The sequence below is a fragment of the Tiliqua scincoides genome, chromosome 5 (genome assembly GCF_035046505.1).
Source record: "Tiliqua scincoides isolate rTilSci1 chromosome 5, rTilSci1.hap2, whole genome shotgun sequence".
NCBI lineage: Eukaryota > Metazoa > Chordata > Lepidosauria > Squamata > Scincidae > Tiliqua > Tiliqua scincoides.
Window position 1 is genome coordinate 116,408,562 of NC_089825.1, and position 21,802 is coordinate 116,430,363.

The 21,802-nt window shown below is 41.6% G+C and overlaps 1 protein-coding gene and 1 pseudogene across 1 annotated transcript; both read right to left on the reverse strand.

Moving 5' to 3' along the window:
- Positions 1-2,402: 2,402 nt before the first annotated feature.
- Positions 2,403-10,921, reverse strand: LOC136653360 (vomeronasal type-2 receptor 26-like; annotated as a pseudogene).
- A 3,044-nt stretch (positions 10,922-13,965) lies between these two features.
- Positions 13,966-21,259, reverse strand: LOC136653361 (vomeronasal type-2 receptor 26-like). The gene is made up of 6 exons (XM_066630268.1): positions 21,093-21,259; positions 20,291-20,582; positions 18,823-19,653; positions 16,889-17,116; positions 15,779-15,905; positions 13,966-14,870 (listed from the first exon to the last, which is right to left on the reverse strand). Exons 1-6 carry the CDS (start codon positions 21,257-21,259, stop codon positions 13,966-13,968), a joined length of 2,550 nt encoding a protein of 849 aa, XP_066486365.1.
- Positions 21,260-21,802: the final 543 nt, after the last annotated feature.

Consider the following 21,802-nt stretch of genomic DNA (forward strand, 5'->3'; position numbering starts at 1 on the left):
CAGCCCCATGTGCTACATGATGTGCATGTTCGTAACATGTGTGGGTTCTAACCCCCCTACTTGCTTATCACAAATTCTTCATAAGTTGTCCTAATTGTGTAGGGTAGGGAGTGGTTGGTGCAAACTGCACCATTACACATGTCAACCTATTTAACAAGCATTTGCAATTAAGTGTATTTATGGGGCAAATGGGGGAAGGGTCAAGGTGTGCATTTCAAGAGTGGGTCTGAGGAGCACATCAGTGTGGGGAAAGGGTTTGGTTCTCTGACTGCTTCCCTCCTGACGTTCTTTCTATGCTTTTTCAGTACTATTTGGAGAGATAGTGATAGTGTTATATCATCACTTCCATAAGTGGGTTTATGGGCAACAAAATGGCAGATGCGCTTCAATGTCAGTAAGTCTAAAGTCATGCACATTGGGGCAAAAAAATCAAAACTTTAGATATAGGCTGATGGGTTCTGAGCTGTCTGTGACAGATCAGGAGAGAGATCTTGGGGTGGTGGTGGACAGGTCAATGAAAGTGTCTTTCATTGTGCACCACCCAATGTGCGGCGGCAGTGAAGAAGGCCAATTCTATGCTTGGGATCATTAGGAAAGGTATTGAGAACAAAACAGCTAATATTATAATGCCGTTGTACAAATCTATGGTAAGGCCACACCTGGAGTATTGTGTCCAGTTCTGGTCACCGCATCTCAAAAAAGACATAGTGGAAATGGAAAAGGTACAAAAGAGAGCGACTAAGATGATTATGGGGCTGGGGCACCTTCCTTATGAGGAAAGGCTACGGCGTTTGGGCCTCTTCAGCCTAGAAAAGAGATGCCTGAGGGGGGACATGATTGAGACATACAAAATTATGCAGGGGATGGACAGAGTGGATAGGGAGATGCTCTTTACATTCTCACATAACACCAGAACCAGGGGACATCCACTAAAATTGAGTGTTGGGAGAGTTAGAACAGACAAAAGAAAATATTTCTTTACTCAGCATGTGGTTGGTCTGTGGAACTCTTTGTCACAGGATGTGGTGATGGCGACTGGCCTGGACGCCTTTAAAAGGGGATTGGACAAGTTTCTGGAGGAAAAATCCATTACGGGGTACAAGCCATGATGTGTATGTGCAACCTCCTGATTTTAGAAATGGGTTATGTCAGAATGCCAGATGCAAGGGAGGGCACCAGGATGAGGTCTCTTGTTATCTGGTGTGCTCCCTGGGGCATTTGGTGGGCCGCTGTGAGATACAGGAAGCTGGACTAGATGGGCCTATGGCCTGATCCAGTGGGGCTGTTCTTATGTTCTTATGTTCTTATTAGGAGGAAGGAACAGCTGGTCTAATCCTGAAGATATGCTGAGGATATACAGAACTCAGGAAAAACCAATAAAAACAAAATAAAACAAAAACAAAACAAATAAAAAAAAACTTCCGTTAAGCCTAAGGACAGTACAGGCTGTATGTAACTACTAGAACCAAAGTTAAGGAGAGCAAATTTGCCCAGGTTTCCCCCCCCCCCCCCCCACAAACACGTGTGGCACAAAGACTTGGTTGAAAACAGGGCCATGATTTATTTAATCATAAGGCTGAGCAATGACTGGTATAAATGCAGTGGGTTCTGACTAAACTACACCCCTTCAATGTGGGCACCTAACTAGGAGGAGACAGTTACCTGTTTGAGCCCTCCATTGTGTGACTATCCTGGCTCAGAACCTGACCTTGCCAAAGGCTCCTCCAGGTTCTTCATCACCAAGTCCTGGAAATGGGGTCAAGGCAGCTGAATTGTTCTGCCCACCCTGAGCTGGGTAGGGGTTCAAAGAGGCCTGGATAAGCCCATGCCCTGGCTTAAACTGCACGCCAGCAGCACACCCCCTCACCAATGGCTGTGCAGCATGTCACGCAACGGGTGAACTGGGTAAATTCTCCTCCCCCTGCATGCGTGGCTGGAGGCTATTTCCTGAGAAAACTCTTTCTGAGCAAACCACTCTCCACCTCTTTGTGGACAGCACTCAGTTCAGTACAGCATTTATTGCACACCTAAATTTTCCTGTATCTGCCTCTTTACAACATAACTTTGATGTAGTAAAAATCTGGGTAGGTGCTATTCTACCCATAAATCTGCTTCATGCTATGTGCTGGCCAGGGACCAAGCAGCAACAGAGAGAAGAAAACATTTATGCTTACCTACTCTGCTGTTGCCTGGTCCCCAGGGGACTTATTCAGACTGGGAAAGGGGGATAGGATCTTGAATACTACTTAGATCCTCTGCCTCCTGCCCTGGAACCACACCCAGGTTGGCCTACTCCCTTCCCTGATTTCCCCCTGAGCTGCTCATGAATTGCCCCTTCCAGCACCTTACCTGCTCCAGCATTGCATGTGGCAGCCACAGCCATGCATACAGAGCCTCCAGTCCTATGCTCCAGGGGCCCTGAAGTGCATGACAGTGGCACACATTTTATGATGCCATTGCAGCATTAACCGTAGTGAAGCCTGAAATCGGCAGTCATAGAAGCCCAACAAATTGGACCATAAATTTATCCCATGAGTAAAATCAGTAATATTTTGCCTTAGTACAGTAACTTTGGGACTACAAGGTTGGGATCAGTTTTTTCTTCGTACTATCTTCTCCCTGCTGTTCAGCTCAGGTCTTATAATAATAAGGTAACATTTAGGGAAAAAAATGCAAACCAGCAACCCAGCACTGGAGGCTAAAATGGAGAAGATCTCCACAGCTGTCATGTATTTTCCCTTAGTACTTAAGTAGGATGGAACAAAAGAGAGCCAAACACTGCAAAAGACCAACATGCTGAAAGTGATGAACTTGGCTTCATTGAAACTGTCAGGCAGCTTCCTGGCAAAGAAAGCCACAGTGAAGCTGATAATAGCCAGGAATCCCATGTAGCCCAGGACACAGTAAAATGTAGTCACAGAACCCTCATTACATTCTAGCACAATTTCTTCAGCCAATGAGTGCACATCAACATTGGGAAATGGAGGAGACATTGCCAGCCACACAGTACAGATGCCTGCTTGAATAGCGGAGCAGGAAAGAACAATGGAGTTGGCCAGTCTTGTCCCCACCCACTTCGTCATCCTGGATCCTGGTTTGATGGCCATGAAAGCCAGAACTACAGTGACGGTTTTTGCCAGCACACTAGAAACAGCCACTGAGAAGATGATGCCAAATGCAGATTGTCGGAGGAGACAAGTGACCTTCTCAGGATGTCCAATGAAGAGCAGTGCACAAAGGAAGCAGAGCAGGAGGGAGATGAGGAGAGTGTAGGTGAGATTGCGGTTGTTGGCTTTGACAATGGGAGTGTCATGATTTTTCACAAATGCTCTTAACACCAGAGCCGTGATCAAAGAAAAGGAAAGAGCAAAAAAGACTAAACTGTTTCCCAGAGGCTCTTCATAAGACAAGAAGGTTACAATTTTGGGAAGACAAAAGTCCTGGTCTTTGTTAGGATAGTTTTCATCTGCACATTTGAAACAGTCATTCATGTCTGGAAAGGAAAAGGCATAGTTGTATTCCCTTAAAAAAGAATATAAATTGCTCAAGCATTCCATAACTCTTCCTTTCCCACAAATGCATCATCTCTGATCGTGCAAAATAAAATGTGGATTGTTTGAGGATGGTGCTTACCATTCTCCTGTGTCACCACTTCTGTTTCAAGTTGATTTGTGCACAGGGATGCTCTGGGCCATCACATGTGCCTGGACATCCAGCTGCAGAGACTGCTGGGATGCTGGGCAATAGATGTGACTGCCCAGAGTGTCCCTGTGTATGGATGGACTTGAAACAGAAGCGGAGATGCGGTGGAACAGTGAGCACCGCTTGGGATGGGGAGAGCTTTTCTGGGACACAGTGATCTTCAGTTTGGAAACCACTGCTTCACCGAAACTAACTTCCATTGGACCAGTGAGAAAAGAATACACACGCACGCACGCACGCACACACACACACACACACAGAGAGAGAGAGAGAGAGAGAGAGAGAGAGAGAGAGAGACTTTATTATACTCTGATTATCAACTCAGAATTTATGTGCATGTTCCTCTAGGTTGCAACCAATGTAATTGACAACATTGAACAGTATATTTCTTACCTGTCTGGTTTGAAATCTTCCCAGCTGGACATGGAATGCAATCATAACAGCAAAATGGCTCCCCTTCCTTCACTTTCTTGCTAAAACCAGGGTGGCAACTCACACTACACAGAGAAGGAGGCTGTACCTAATCCATAATAATAAAAAAGAATAATATTGAGCTTGGAATACTTATGGGGAGAAAATGGGGAGATGGATGTATGTATGAGGATTTCCTAGGAGTGCACCTGTTTCAGCTTGGCCCTTGCCAATGATGCACATGCATTATCCTCCACATTATTGATCACTTGGAACTTTCCAAGGTGGCAGACATGGGGAACATCTCTCCTAATGCTCAACTATTTGAACACTGCAGACAAACTACACAAGGAAAGCAGGATTCATGTGTTCAAATGTAAAATGAGGAGAGCAGGGCAGAATAGTATTTGTATGCACCATCATTGGGGTTGGGGCTAATCAGGAACACTCCTAGGAAGTCCTCCTACAGCCATCTCCCTGTGGAAATGAACACCTGAACAGGCCTTATGCCAATTTGAAATCTGTGTTAGGAATCTTTTAAAACCATAACCCAAAACACAGTGGAGGTTACTTTTGACCAAACGTTCCTTGGATTAAGCCATTTCTGCCCAATGTTGCATATGTGCAACAGGGACCAAATGTGCACACCTGTGGATTGGGCAAAAATTAATATACATACTAATAATGAATTAATAATTCATTAGATTGCAAGGTACAAAAAATATTTAAATATTAATACATTTATTTCAGCAGAAACATTTGGCATAAGATGTTAATACCCCCATATATAAATATTGTATTCAGAAAGAATGCATATGATCTTTCCATAGAAGGTTCATACAGTTCTTCTGCAATATTTGTTAATTCCTGAACCTAGGCTGAATTTCTTGATGGGATGTATAAATGACAGCCTAGACTTGTGGGTAGAGTTTGGTTGACTGCTAAGAAGTGTCACTTGTGATTTATATGTTTATTCAAAACAGTAGAGTAGTAATTGAATTTGAGTTTACAGATTCAAGAGTAAGGTTCTAGAATACAGTGTTTCTCAAACTGTGGGTCGGGACCTACTAGGTGAGTCATGAGCCAATTTCAGGTGGGTCCCCATTCATTTAAATATTTTATTTTTAACATAAAATATTAAATTGATGCTTGATGCTGCCATGGTACGTGACTGTATTTGGGGAAATGTTACTGATCTGTACATTTAGCAGGTTACTATGTATAAGTTTTTAACAATGATAGTCAATTGGGCTTACTCCTGGGCAAGTGTGGATAGCACTGCGGCCTGTGGGATGTTTGGGGATTTTTAAAAACCAGATCAGCAACTGCTTGAGAGGGTTTGCAGCTTAGGATTTTTAAAAATTTTCCTGCTTGATGATGTCACTTCTGGCCATGACATCACTTCCAGTGGATCCTGATAGACTGTCATTATAAAAAGTGGGCCCCAGTGCTAAAAACTTTGAGAACCCCTGTTCTAGAATTTCTATGTGCAGCCTTTTTGATTTACTAATTCAAAAGCTGTACTACCTCCAATGAAATAAGGAGTTCATCCAGTGGTGGACCTCCCATTCATTTGATGGGGCAAATGCCCCAGGTGTGGAGCTTCACATGCCTTTAGGACCCCGCGGAAACCTTCTGGGACTCCCAACGGGGTCAGAAACTGTGCTTCCTGTTTTCCGGAAGCACAGTTTCCAACCCCGTCAGGAACCTCAGAGAACCTTCCCTGACGCGTCCTGGAATTGTGCAAGGCTCCGTTGTGCTCCAGGTAAGTGGGGGGTGTGGATTTGCATGTGGGGGGCAGCAGCATCCTACCAGGGGGTGCCATCATGTACCTTTGCCCCTGGGCACGGAGCTGAGGAGGTCCACCAATGAGTTAATAGCTGTTCAATGAAACCGACTTTTCACATAAGCGCAGAGACAGTGCCATCAAGATAAATTGTTGACAATGACCTGGTTAAACCAGCTGTGCCATGTTATGACATCCTCATTGATGGTGAAAGCTTGATCTGGAGGAACCTGAGGAATCATTCTCCCAACTTGTACTCGGTGAAAGGATTGGTTGGAGAAAGCAACCCAGTTGATCACATCGAATTCAGCTATTAATTCCCCATTCTGGTTAAATGAAATCTGGTCTCCAGCACTGTTGTTAAATGAGACACCTCTCAGAAACCAATGAAGCTTGGTGGAATACAAAAAGAAAGTAATTTAGAAAAAGCTGTAGGTGAATATTTCAGACTAAGGTTTAATGACACTGAGGTGCTCCAGTAATAATGACAAGAGTGTGCACCACATCTAGTTTCACAAACCATAAAGAGCACAGTAGAAATGAATGATTGAAATATGGGCCATTACTATATGTCCTTAATGTCACACTCACTCACTCACTCACTCACTCACTCACTCACTCACTCACTCACTCACTCACACACACACACACACACACACACACACTTCATTACCTTTATTGGCATATTAAAAGTTTACAGAGAATAAATAGCATAATAAAATAGAACAGCTTTGGGAATGTTAACTTCAAACTTTGACCTTAGAGACTACCGCTAAAAATTCCGCCACCAGATTGGTAATAGGAGGGGAATAATCACTGAGATGAATTGGGAAAGGATCAACAAGGGAAACAGGAAGAGAAGAAAGAAAAGAATCAAGTAAGTGGGACCTGAGGTTGTGATGAGCAGTGCACCAAAGAAGGATATGATCCAGAGTATCTGGTTCAACTGAACAAAATAGACAATCTATTTGGACGAGGAGTTTTAGAGAATCTCCCTTGATGTAATGCCGATGGAAAGATATTCAGTCTCGCCAGCATAAAGGCCTGTCTTTTACTAGGGTTGGTAAGTTGGGTAAAATAGTTCACAGGACGGCCCAGAGAAGGAGACAAACCAAAAAAGAGAGGCGAGCAGGTTGGATTTAAGCTAGACAGTAAAGTTGTGTATTCTTGCTCCCAAAGTTTAAGTTTAATGAGATGATGCACTTTTTGAAGGTCCAAATCAGCTAAGAGTTCAGGAGAAAGACCTAAAGAGGATAGTTTGGCATCGATGAATTTAAACCAGTTGGATGAAAAAGAGTCTTTTAATAGATCTAAGAGACTAGAATTCGAATGGATATTAAGATGGAGTTTAAGCCAAAAAAGTGGAAGTCCAAGCTACAGTAGTGGGGAAATGAATACCCAATTCCAAAATCATAGTGGACAGCCTAATTAAATTTGTAATTCCAAGAATTCTTCTCAAAAATTTAGCAATTGCTTTGTCTATCTCCTGATTAGCTGCTTCAATCCAAGCAGCTACTCCATAAAGTAATTGAGAAAAAACTTGAATTTGGAGAGCAGGAATGGCAGCAGGGATGTACTGGTTGCCGTTATAAAAATGGAATTGGGCAATCACGTTTTGGGATAGCAGATCTGAAGAGATAGCAGATCTACAATGGTATAGCCAATAATGTCGATAATGAAAAGTGATCCCTAGGTATCTGAAGGATTTAACTTGTTGGAATATTAAGTTATCAATCCTCCAGGGGGACGGAGCCCAGGATTGATCGACAATAGATTAAGAAGACAATATTCTTGGAAAGAGATCAGCAGTCTACGAAGACCTAGCTTGGTAATAGATAGTAACACAGCATCATCTGCATATAAAAGGATCGGAATAGGGGTACCATTTAGAGAGGGAGCAGAAATTCCTGAGGAAGGGAGAAAAGAGGGAAGATCAGCAAGATAAAGGTTGAATAGAAAAGGAGCGAGAATAATTCCTTAATGTCTTCTAGGAAAAGAAAGGAAGATGAAAATGTGGACACAGAATGAATTTGCAGAAACAGTTTACTACAGTGGTTCTCAAACTTTGGGGTGCTGTCCCCTTAAGGAGGGTATTGACCTGAACTGTAGGTGCCGTTATTACAGAGGTTCTGGGTTTTACTGTTGCCACTGCTGCTGAGGCTGAACATGAGGAAGTTAAAAAACCATTTTTACTTACTCGTGTTTGGTGGCGGCAGCAATAAAATGCAGAAGTGCAATATTAACAGCACCTATGGGCCCCCCCCCATATTGGGTTGCAAACCTCCTTAAAGGGCTAGTGTCCCAAAATACAAATACACACACCTGTCCTGAGGGGGTCACAACCCCTAGGTTGGGAAACGTTGGTTTACTACATAGATCAGAACTTCATTTAGCATTCAAAATGTAGTGGTCTGTCACATGACAATGTTTAACCAATTACCTGCCAAAATGGCTGATTCTGAAGCCTGTGTCTTCCTTCATCCACCAATGTTCTGTACTTGAGTCTTGATGAAGACATGGCATGTAAAGCATAGGCTACAGCATAGACAGCATTGTAGACACTGTAGCTGTGGCCAGTCATTCTCATTTCAAAAAAAGGGCTAGGAAGAGACTCCAGCTTCTCCTCCCCTGTGCAAATATCTCCCTTCACTGTAACCAGGTCTGAATTTGGGAACACACAAGCAAAGGCCTGTTGCCAGAAGTCCTTGATAAAACCATCTCTTGGAACACTTGATGGATTTCTGCACTCAACAAATTGTCGAAATCTGGGTAGTTCGTTTGAGTGAATTGTAAAGGATATAGCACCATGAATTATTTCTGTATCCCACTTCTTTTGATAGACAAATGATGTGAGCTCCATCTGAACTGTCATGATCCACACTTTCCCTTTTGGATTATTGGTTGCAAGTTCTTTATGAGATAAATATGGCAACCACCTCAAAAACACCATTGAATAAGATTCTCCATACGCCACCAATACGTTGGCTTTGCTATCCATAATTTTGTCATGTATTTTTGCTCCTTGCTGTATCATGTCTTCAATTTCAGTGACTAAAGTTACCATGGGGCTTCTCTCTATGAAATCAAAGCAGATGCCATTCTGGGAAAACAGGGGAAGGATGGACTGCAAAAATCTTTCTCCAATCTCATTGTCCATAGTAAGGACCCCAATCCACAGCCACCTGAAATGAAGCAATAAAGAGAGGATCCCTGAATACTGAAGGGCTTCTTCTGGGACCATCTGATAGAAAGGAAGCTCCTGAGTTTTATCATTCATCACTGGAGCCGAGCCGTAGATGAGCTGTAGTGAAATGGGGAGGAAAAGCAATAACATAACATGTTTCATTCAAGGAGCTGAATTTGGAATACACGATTATTCCCTCACCAATCTAATAGCTTAATTAATCCTATCTAACCCCCCCCTCCAATGTCAATACCGCTGTGCCATCAGACAAGACATTGCTCCCCACTCCTGTGGGGAGGTAGTCCCAGTGGTGTCCTCCAGTTGTACAGTTGGCATCCTTCAGTCTCGGAAGACTATGGTATTGCGCTCTGAACAGTGGTTCCGGAACAGTGTCCTCTCCAGTGCGCGAAGCCTGGGTAAGGTAGATATGGAGGATAGACTGTTACCCATGCAGCAAATCCCCCCCTCTCCACATCACTGAAATGGTCCAATGGAAAGGCAGAAGCCAGTACAGTTGGTTCCAGCGGCGTCGCAGGAGTTGCCAGAACGTGACTGTGATCAGCCATGAACTGCCTCAGGGACTCTGGCTCTGGATTTTGCCTTGAGGTTGACTCCTGAAGCCTTTTCCATAACTGGATGGAGACCATAACAGGTCTCCTCCAGGCAAAAGAACATTCCTACTCTTGCCCAGGAGTAAACCTCCACTGCCCTACACAAAAGATTACGTCCATGCACCCCTCTCTGTCTCTGAACAAGAAATGAACTTTGAAAAGCCTGTGGAAGTGTGAATGATAGTGAAATTCCCATGCTACATACATACATGCATTCTACCTGTGGAATCTTATAAACATCCAAGACTGTTGCCACGTGAAGGGAGGTTTGGGAGTCCAGTCCTGCAATGACTGCTATCAGGTTATCCTGGATGCCACATCTGTAGTTGGGGACAAATCTTTCTATTGTGGATAAAAGTAGCATTGTGACATGGTAGGTCCACTGTGCATTGAAATAGCTCTCATAGATGTGGAAGCCCAAGGTGACATTGGGTAAGATCTCATTGTTTTCATTGATCTCCTCTACTGCAAATGACAAGGCCAGGATGTGCTGGTAATTCTTAGGAACTACACTAGAATGAAAGTTGCATTGTGTCTCAGACAGACCTTAAAAAAATCATTATTCTGTATATTCTTTATCGTAATTACTAATTACCATATTTACATATTTCCTTTCTTGATACAGTCCTTAGCAGAGAAGGTGGTCAACACAGGGATAACAGAACCTAGCAATAACAGTGCTCACTTTTGGAACACAGCACTCTCAATCCTTTCTCAGTAAACATCTTATTGAGAGTTGGATATACTAAGAATAGAATGAATTAACGTTCCTTTGGAGTTGCTATCTAATACATGCCAATACACAATCATTGTTATTCATCATTATACTCCTTTTCCATCAACTAGCTTGTGAAGATTTTTTCAATGAAACAATTGTGAACAAGAAAATCATATCAGACCAAGCAGGCAGGAATCAATATATTTTAAATCACCATTCAGAAAGTGGCAGTGGTGGCACTCATGAATGGAAAGATGTTTACAATATACCTTAGAAGAAATGTACATATCCACAGATATTTGAAGCCAAAACACATTTTTTTTAAACAATCAAACTCCTTACGTAAGTTCTTCTAGCAATGCTGGTGGGGGTTGTTCGTTGAAGGTTTTTGGACTCGAGACAATGAAGGTCTGAGAAGCAATGCAGCCAAGGATGAAATCTCCTGAATGATAGTATTTGTGAAGTGGTGGGTATGGATCATGGACTCTGCATTTTGCTACTTGAGCCATGCATACCATATGAGGAAACAATACAAGCAAAAACATCAGTAGTACCACCATTCTGAATTCAAGTACAGAGCTTCCTTCTAGACACAGAATCCTTATAGCAATCTAAGAACTGTCTGTGGAATCCCAACAACGAAAATGGTTGCTTTGAATTGATTGGCTTCTCACGCTACTACTAAGTGCCATGATTGACTTATGAAATTTGAAATGTCAGGGAATAGCAGGATGTAGCCTTGTCCAATCCTGTATCTGGACCCTAAGCCTAGCCATACATTATACCAGGTATATTTATAACATCCCTCATGCTTTGTGCTATCACTTTTGCCTAGCTATAACTGCAACTCCACGGGGGTTTAGTCAGGCACGAAAACTAATTATAGGCCTTTGGACAAATGAAAAGGGAGGACGTTATCAATACAAAGTTGGGGGCTCCCTGTGGAATTGTTGAAGAAAACATGTTTGTCATTTCTGAACAGAAGTGTTCTTTTCCAATTAAATACATAGCAGAGGTCATCTGGGTTTGTCATGACCCACTGCAAAAAAAAGATCATGTATAAAAATCTGTGGAAGAGAAATTAAATTCTGATAATTGTATTTCAAAAACAATGGTGAACCTTATCTAATTCTTCTTTTTTTTAAAAAGAAAAAAATTCAGTAATTACAAAAAAGGAGTCTGTCCAGAGTAACAAAATCACAGAAAATAGTAAACATTTATCTGTTAGGACTGGGTTTCTCAGATGGTGAGTTGTGACCCACTTAGTGGGTCACAACCTGATTACTGGTGGGTTGCTAGACTTGTAGAACTAGGTGGGTCCTGATAGAGATATGGTTTAAATATATGAACTTAAATTGAACTGGACACTGGGTAAGGCTGAAAACCTTATTGATTTTTTGGTGGGGGCCTATTATTGCAGGCAGGCTACAGAGAAAAATCACTTGGTAGAACAGGGCTGGCTTCCCTTATTTAATTATTTGTTTTACTTTAATTTAATTATTTATTTTAATTTGCTTGATGATGTCATTTCTGGCCATGACATCACTTCCTGTAGGTCCCAGACAGATTGTCATTCTAAAAAGTGTGTCCAGGTGCTAAAAGTTTGAGAACCACTTAGGGGAATAGTGCCCATGTTCTCTCTCCCTCCTACAAACATTGTTACGATATAATATATCATAATATATATAATATATTGTGATATATATAATACATCGTATATATAAATATAATATATATATTGTTATATAAATCGTAATTTATCCATTTCTGCAATTGCTAAACAGTTAACAAACAACTCTGTAGTTCAGGTACTGAAGCCCTTTCTCAGTGCTCTGCCAGAGTTATTTTTAGCAGGGAGCAGCAAAATGTAAGTGGATAAAACTAGAAAAGATGGCTAAAGTGGCCTGGGCAGGAATTCATTGCCAGGAATTTGCACTTTAGAGGCAGGGAACAGTGAACCAGGAAGCTTTGGAAAATCAAAGTCAACAGCAAGGTCTAAATAATAGGAAGGATTCTATCATTCACCCCTAAATTTAGATTCGCCCCTTTAGAGGTTGATTAGGGTGAAATCCTGAAGTAGGCTATTAAGCATTTGTATGGGCAACCTTTGTAAGCAAACACCAAGTGGATCTCTTATCAGGCCTAAGAGATGTTGAGGAATACACCTCCCTTGGGAACAGGTTAGGAAACAGCAAGGCAATGGCACATAGAAGCCCAGTCATAATACAACAGCAAAGTTTTTAATTGAGAAGACACAATGGTTAATAAGAAGGATCACATACAGTACATAGGAAAGGAACATAACATCATGCATTAATTTGGACTGAGCTCCCTCCCTTGCCCCAAGGCATCTTCATCACTGATATGATTTTGCTCACTGTTCCCTTCTCAAAATTCCCTTTCCTTGTTTGATGCCACATTTCTCCTTCCATTACAATTCTCCTTAAAATTCCAATATTTCAGTGACTCCTTTGGCCTAAGTTTTTAGTCCTGAACTTCTAACAACAGATGTTAAGCATATTTACTATGAGTAGGTATATTTACTAAGATTCAGCCTTTGTTACCCTTGCTTCCTCCTTCCCCCACATCTTTCTCCTACACTACCAAAATTGTATTCTCTTTTCAAATTGTATTCACATATTCTCTTTTCCCATTTTCTTACAATGCTGTTTAAGGTATGATGCTTTGTAGTCATTATCAACTGCTGAAATACTACCTTTGTTCATGCACAAGAACAGAAGACACCATATTGGGTGGTATTTTCACCTCTGCTTGTGAACCCTTTATATGTATTTGTTCGTCATAAAAGGGCCATAATGCTTTTTATAATGCATAATTTGTTCCCTACATGAGCTCCCTACATGTTCCCTACATGAGCCTCATGAATAGTCCAAGACCCACCTTGGGTCCCTTTGGGGAGAAAGGCAGGGTATGTATGTATGTATGTATGTATGTATGTATGTATGTATGTATGGATAAATAAATAAACAAACAAACAAACAAACAAACAAACAAACAAACAAACAAACAAACAAACAAACAAACAAAATGTATCCAGAAATTCAGTTACAAACGAAAGCTTTTTGGCTTCTTAATGTGACCTGACATTGAGTGTCTTGCTGAACTATTGTTTTGTTTTAAGTTTTATCGTATCATAAATCATTTTGTTGCTTCACATACCAAAAATTCATGACTGTATAAAGATTCCAGTATTGCTGAAAAGAAGTGTGAGGTGTAAATACAAGATGGTTTCCTTTCAGATAAGCTGAAATTGAATTCTAAGTCTAGTTAGTAAAGAATGAGAACGGTATCTTTAATCACATCCATTGAAAACATGGACGTTACTTTGTCATGATGACATAAAGTTGAGATACAATCCCTGAACATATTTTTCCAAAGTGATCTTTTAATTGTGAAGTGTTGCAAAGATATGGAGAATGTCTAAACTGGGAGGTTCCCAAGGGGCTGTGTTCAGCATTCTGCTGTTCAGAAACTGTACTAAACTGTACTCTGTACTAAAAAAGACATCAAAAGTCATAGACAATTTAATTCTTCAGGTTTGTTTTTTTCTGATAAGCTGTGTTCTGGTGTTTAACTCAGATCTAAATGCAATAATGTAATATTTTGGGAAAAAGATGAAAACCAGCAACCCATTGCTAGAGGCCAGGATAGAGAAGATCTCCACAGCCACCATGTATTTCCCCTTAGAGCTCAGGTAGGTTGGAAGAAAGGAGAGCCAAACACTGCAAAAGACCAACATGCTGAATGTGATGAACTTGGCTTCATTGAAACTGTCAGGTAGTTTCCTGGCCAGGAAAGCCACAGTGAAACTGATAATAGCCAAGAAGCCTATGTAGCCCAGGACCAAACAGAACATAGTCACTGACCCTTCATTGCATTCCAGCACAATCTCACCCGTCACTGAATGGAAATCCACATCTGGGAATGGGGTGTTTGTGGCCAGCCAAGTCACACAAATGGCTGCTTGAACAAGAGAACAGGAAAGAACAATGGAGCTGACCAGTTTTGTCCCCACCCACTTCCTCATCCTGGATCCTGGCTTGGAGGCTATAAAAGCCAGAACCACTGTGATGGTTTTTGCCAGCACAGCAGAAACAGCCACTGTGAAAATGATGCCAAAAGCAGTTTGTCGGAGGAGACACGTCAGTTTCCTGGGATGACCAATGAAAAGCAATGCAGAAAGAAAGCAGAGCAGGAGGGAGGCAAGGAGAGTGTAGGTTAGATTCCGGTTGTTGGCCCTGACAATAGGGGTATCATGATTTTTCATAAAAGCTCTTAACACCAGAACTGTGATCAAAGAAAAAGAAAGAGCAAAAGAGGTCAGCATGATGCCCAAAGGTTCTTCATAAGACAGAAAGTTAATAGTCTTGGGAATGCATAAATTCTGCTTTTTGTTTGGATAGCTTTCTTCTGCGCAGTTGTGACAGTCCTCCATGTCTGAAAAAGAAAGCATTGATTTTAATCTCACCAACATGCTACATATATCACTGTAATCATGGAACTGAATGATGACTGGTCCTGTGAAATTGGCAGGTGCTGCCAATGATAGATAACTCATGACATGTTTGCAAGTGTTCTGAAAAATGAATCCTTCCAATAGGTTGCAGCTTCGGAGGTCTAAACCAAAAACCTCATATTTACCCCCTAAACCAGGGCTGTCAAACATGAGGCCTGCTGGCCATATGTGGCCTACAGAAGCTCTTTATCTTGACCTTGGGCCATCAGATGCTCTCAACCTCTGAGTTGTGCTGAGGTGTCACTGCTGAAAAGGCAGCCTGTGTGATAATTGGGCTGTCCCATATCTTGAAAAATATGATCAAGATTTGCGTAATTTCTCTTCTGTCATTTGCAGCTAACTTTTTTCTCATGCCTGTGTGAGAAAAAATGCTTATTTTAGGACATCTCCTGCATAATGACGTCACTTCTGGCCCTCAGCCAGAGACATTAATGCTGTTCAGCCCACTGCATGAAATGACTTTGACCTCCCTGCACTAGAGTTTGCAACTCAGGTGAAATTGCGAGCCTTGCAAAAGTTACTTTAACAAACATACAGCCCAATTCTAAAGTTTTGTTCCCAAAGGTTGGATACACAGATATTAAAATAACACTGTAAATATTAATATAGCCTTTCTCTAGTGAACAGAGTGTTTAGGTTAATGAAGTTGTTGAAATCCTTACAAGAGTCCTGTAAGATATTATCACTCCTGGTCTAGGTTTTGTGACAATGCCACATGCACACACTGCCCTTCATACTTTGACCCCCCCCCCCCCCAAAAAAAAAATGTCTTTCTCCACCCACGCATTCCCTGAAAATCTATTTAAATAACTAAGTACATATTTCTAACCTGTCCAATCTGAAATTTTTCCTTCTGGACATGGGTCACAATCATAGCAGCAAAATGGCTTCCCCTCCTTCATTTTCTTGCTTGATCCAGGATGGCAACTCTCACTACATACAGAAACAGGTTGTGCCTAATCCGGAAACGAAAGAGGGCATGATTATCTTGAGAAAAACAAACTTGGAATCTTCTGGATTCTTGGATTTTTGGGATTCTTGGAATCTTCTGGATTCTTGTTTCATACCTGAATAGACAGGTATGAAACAGCTGTATGCAAGAGCAATTCATCTATATTTTGGGATGGAAAAAATGTATAACTCATTTCTATCTTTGGCTGGCCTGCGAGGCACAGCAGTGCTGACACAGCATCCACTGCATCCTGAGGGCTGGTGAAGGACCATGGAATGATGGAGAGGTGAGTAATCAAAATTCTTACTCAGCTGTGCCATGGTTCCTAATGGTCCTCCTAGAGTCTGTGATAGTTTGGTTGGCGTGCATCCAAGTGGACCCAAGGGAGAGGCAAGGCCATGCATATATATCATATATGCATATATATCAGTTGTGCCCCTTGCCCTTCCCAACACACCTCTCAGCAGCCATAAGCCCTGCCCCTATCATCCCCCTCTCCAATATGAACCTCCCCCTCCCTGTCCACAGTCAACCCCCTGCATCAACTCACCTCCTCTGGCGGTGGCAAACACTTGCGGCCACCAGTCTTTCATGCTGGCAGCCTTACTGCATATGTCACTGCAGCCAGAGTGGCAACAGAGTGGGCCTTCCACTGACAGAATGCTCATTCCGTCAGTGGAAGGTGCCCATAGGATTGGGCTGACAGTCACCCTGGAAAACAAGCTCTGCAGGGAAGTAGACCTGAAGCATGCATTCATGGCATTCTGAACCTCTCAGCAGGTTTAGTACTATCAACAATGATATCTTTCTTGGTCTAATGACTGGGATTATTCTTGGTGGATAATTTTATAGTGGCTTTTGTCCTGTCTAAAAGACAGGTTTCAGAAGGTACTGCTGAAAAATGCCATTTTGACTCCATAATGTTTAACATTTGCCATATCGGACACATAAACTCACTACAGTGCATCTGCAAAATCTGGATCCTACCTGATTAAACCAGCTGGGCCATATTATGGCCTCCTCATTGATGGTGAATGCCTGGGCTGCAGGAGCCCAGGAAACCATCTTCCCAACTTTCACTCTATGAGATGATTCATTGGAGGGACTGACCCAGTTGATAACATCATATCCCGTGCTTATCTCCCCATTCTGATCAAAGGAAACCTCATCCCCTGCGCTGTTGTTAAATGAGACCCCTCTCAGAAAGTGATGGAGCTGGAATAAGAAAGAGAAGTCAATGGGTTAAATGAGGCTGTGAGAGAGCTGTGTGTTTCACTGTTCAGCCTGAAATACACAGGTTGGTCATCCCTTATCTGAAGTGCTTGGGACTAGAAGCATTTTGGATATCAAATTTTCCATATTTCTGAATACTTGCATATACATAACACGAGATCTTGGGGATGGGGCCCAAGTCCAAACACAAAATTCATTTATGTTTCATATACCGCTTATACACATAGACTAAATGTAATTTTATACAATATTTTTAAATAATTTTGTGCATGAAACCCAGTTTCTGATTTTATTTCTTTAGGTAAATTTTTTTTAAAGTATATTGGTAATCAAAAAAGTTCCATATTTCAGAATACTTCTGAAAAAAATTTTTAAGTATATACTTCTGAAAAAATTTTTTAGTATATATATATAGTATATATTTAGTATTTTTTTTTAAGTATATACTTCTGAAATTTTTTTTTTAAGTATATTGGTACTCAAAAAAGTTCCATATTTCAGAATACCTGCATACTTGCATATACAAGTATATAGACCCCAAGATCTCGCGGTATGTACAGGGTGACCCCCAAAAAACAGAACCCATAAATAATTAGTCAGAAGAATAAATGTCCAGAATGATAAATGTGTGGTTTTTATTTGGTTGACCAAGACATATTGGGGAAGATTATTTTTCCAATATTTCATGCACAAAGTCGACTTGCATACCCTGAAAGAAAAAAGAAGCAAAATTAAAATTAACAGTTTTATTCAAAGATTTCTGGGTTCTGTTTTTTTGGGGTCACCCTGTACGTACCGTGAGATCTTGGGGATGGGACCCAAGTCCAAACACAAAATTCATTTATGTTTCATATACCACTTATGCACATAGACTAAAGGTAATTTTATACAATATTTTTAAATAATTTTGTGCATGAAACCCAGTTTCTGATTTTATTTCTTTAGGAATATTTTTTTTTTAAGTATATTGGTACTCAAAAAAGTTCCATATTTCAGAATACTCTGTATTTCAAAATTCCAGGTAAGGGATTCCCAACCTGTACCAATATCTGTTGTGTCCTGGATGGTATCATATTACATTGTATTCAAGACAGAGTCATGTTTTAAATTTTAGAGTTAAGACGTGACTTTATTTTTTACATATCAAATCTCATTTCCATTTCATTCAAAAGTTGCACTTGAATTTCCAGTCATTCTGGCAGTTCATCAGAATAGTGAATTTGATGTCTACAAACAGATAGCTTTTTTGGGGGGGGGGGCAGCATCTGAATTTGTGCCCTCTGTCCACAGAGATAGTAATAGCCTTTGTTTTGTAAAGAAAGAAGAACCTGATCTCGCACTGCACAAAAGCCCAAACACTTTCATCGGTTTCTGTGGAGTGACTCATGAAAGTGACAAACAGTCTCCACTTTTGTGGCAGATTTTATTTTGGTGGAAAAGAGGTATACCAATCAACACAAGGTTGAAATCTGGTTTAGCAAATTTACAACACTGAACATCGTGCACTGAGTACAGTCCTAGACCAGAAGAATGCAAGCACGGACTGCTGATTGAAACATGAGCTATTCTGCCATTTCCAGTCCATGGGAAGTCAAGCAAAGATGAAAATGTGAGAGTAGGAAGATGCAATTACAGTTAATGCCTGTTCTTATACCCACAATACAGAGCTAAATATTTGTGCCCATTACCTGCCACAATTTGTTCCATGCCCCACTCTCCACCATTGATCTGTGTTTGAGCTGAGACAATGACATGGCTTCTAAAGCATGGGCCATGACATAGACCGCATTATAAATGCTGTAACTCTGGCCACTCATGCTCATTTCAAATGCATCTGCAGGAAGGTCCTTTATCTTCTCCTTTCCTGTGCAATTGAGGAACTTATCATGGCCAACAACAACATTTGGTATTACACAGGAGAACGTTTCTAGCCAGAAGTCATGGAGAAAACCATCTCCCATTGAAGTGGAAGGGCTTCTGTTCTCAATGAATTCATAAAATCCTGGCGCATCATTGGAGTGAAGCGTGAAGGATAAGGCACCATGGATGAGTTTTTGTTCCCATTCATCTTCCAGCGCACCAAGATCTGCGTGGACAGTTGCTATCCACACTTTACCTTTCGGTTTACTCATCGTATATGTTGTCTTTGTAAAATTTTTGACTATCACAAATAAAACATCCTTCCTATCTGCATAAAGCACCACTGTGTTAGCTCTGCTCCCCATTATGCGATCATGTATTTTGATCGCCTGGGCTGCAGTTTCAGTAATAAAAGTTCCTTGGGGGAGTCTTCCTATAAAGGCAAAACAGATGCCATGCTGGGAGTACAGTGGAATCACTGACTGCACAAAACTTTCTCCATCATCATCATCTGTTGTAATGAGCACAATCCATGTCCACTTGAAATGCAGAAGTAGATAGAGAATTCCTGTACATTGCAATGCTTCTGTAGCAGCCATCTGGTAGAATGGAAGTCCTGGGGTTTTATCATTCATTGCAGGAGGATGTCCATAGATGAGCTAAAGAAAGATGGTGAGAAGTGAAAGAAGACCATGAGTGTCTGTCAGCCCAGTCCTATCATCAGGCTGCACTTCCAGAACTTACAGCACTGCAAAATGTGATATGCTACTACACACTACTTGGGATGCTGCTGGAAATGGTGAACAGTGCTGGCCATGTGGCTGCAGCCCTCTCAGATCCCCTGGCACCAGGAACTTGGCATAACTGGATAGGCAGTGGGTAGAGAGGTGGAGTAACTGGTCAGAGGGAGGTAGACTGGGTGAGGACCAGGGACATTGGGAGGCATATTGGGGAGGACAATGAGTGATTATCAGCCACCAGTATCTTATGCCCTTCCCCGGCCTCACCATAATTCCTTGGGTTCACTCAGACTTGTGCCAGGCAAATTCCTGTACTTACATCTCTGGCATGCTGTGGTCTCAGGCCAGCTCGCATGATGCAGCAAGGCTGGACAGGATAGCATTGGGGCCCAAATCGAACTCATTCAAACCATTAAACATCTTTTTCTAAATCTTTCACACAAAGTTGAAGTCTTCCTCCTTATTCCACATGCACCTACCTTTGCCTCTAAACTTCCAAATCTTACCTGTGGTTTATTCCCAGACTTCAAACATATTACAAACATCCATAGCCTACCTGTGGAACCTTATAGATATCCAAGACAGTTGCCACATGAAGGGAGGTTTGTGAATCCAGTCCCCCAATGACCGCTGTCAGTTTATTCTGAACGTCACATACGTAGTTGGGGACAAATCTCTCCCATGTAGACAGAAGCAGCAATGTGGCTTGATAAGTGCACTTTGCATCGTAAAAGCTGTCATAGATGTGGAAGCCCAAAGTGATGTTGGGTAAGAGCTGAAGATTTTCATTGATCTCCTTTACTGCAAATGCCAAGGCCAGGATGTGCTGGTAATTCTTGGTCTCTGGGCTAGAACGAGAGGTGCATGTTGTATCACCTGGTTATTGCACACTGCACAAAATTACTACTGTATTGACTGCATACCCTAATAAGTCATGAGACTCCACTAAAGGTTGCTCACTGCTTCCCTTTTCTGTTTCACAGTGCTGGCTTGGGTCATGCTTTCCTGGGTCATGAACCAGCGCCACACACATTCATATATATATGTAATGCATACAAAGCATAAGAAACAAAAGGATTTTCAGAAGCTCCACTTCCCCCACTGACAAAAGGGGGTTTCTTTTATTAAACATGTCTTATATGACATTAACCTTTTAGATGTTCTGTAATGCAATCATGTGCATGTCTACTCAGAAGTAAACTTCTCTGATTTCAGTGGAACTTACTTCCAGGTAAATGTGTACAGGCTTACTGCCCCAGTCCAGCATGCCACTGTTCGGGGACTGTATATCCTAGGGCTGATCAAGTCAGTGCCCAAGAATATGGAGGGAAATGAAGAAAAAAAAAGTAATTCCTTACATAAGGTCTTGAAATGATACTGGAGCTGGTTCTTCAGTGAAGCCTTTTAGACTGGAGTTGATGGAGGCCTGAGAAGCAATGGCACCAAGGATGAGGTCTCCTGACTGATGATACTTCCGGAATGGAGGGTGTGGATCACGGAGCCCACACTTAAGAATGTGAACCATGCATGCCATCTGAGGAAGTAGTGCCAGCAGCAACACAAGTAAGGCTCCCATTCTGAGCCCCAAAGTAAGATCTTCCTTTGACACATTGATTCTCTATTTCCATCAGTCATTAGTCTCAGTGTCAGAAATGGTATGACTGGAATAGCCTCTCATTCAGCCCCACAGCCTTCAGTTGAACAAGGAAAGGAAGCATCAGGGAACAGCAAGATGCAGCCCTGTCTGTTCCTGTTCCATAGACTGGCCTCTAAATGTATCTGGGTATATTAAAAACAACCCACTCATCTAGTAGTATTGGGTTGGCTACTAGCTAATTACTCATATTCTACTGGGAGGGGATGACAAGGAAAACAATGAATTAAGTTCTTTTAATAATTAAAGGGGATGGTAATCCCCAATTCACAGTTGGGGATTTCCAGGAGAACTTATGGGGGGGAATCCCAAACCCCCCAAAAACATATTTATGGTTGGAGAGTCCCAATGCAACTATCCAAGAAAACAAGTTTTGCTTTGTTTTGTTTTTTCCCCAAAACCTTAGAAAAGAAA

Excerpts from the sequence above, each read along its gene's own strand:
- LOC136653361 (XM_066630268.1), bottom strand. The coding sequence starts at position 21,259 with ATGGTTCACATTCTTAAGTGTGGGCTCCGTGATCCACACCCTCCATTC. Across the intron at positions 19,654-20,290 it reads ATATCTATAAGGTTCCACAG|CTCATCTATGGACATCCTCC; the intron begins GTAGGCTATGGA and ends ATCTTTCTTTAG. Across the intron at positions 14,871-15,778 it reads AAAAATTTCAGATTGGACAG|ACATGGAGGACTGTCACAAC; the intron begins GTTAGAAATATG and ends TTTCTTTTTCAG.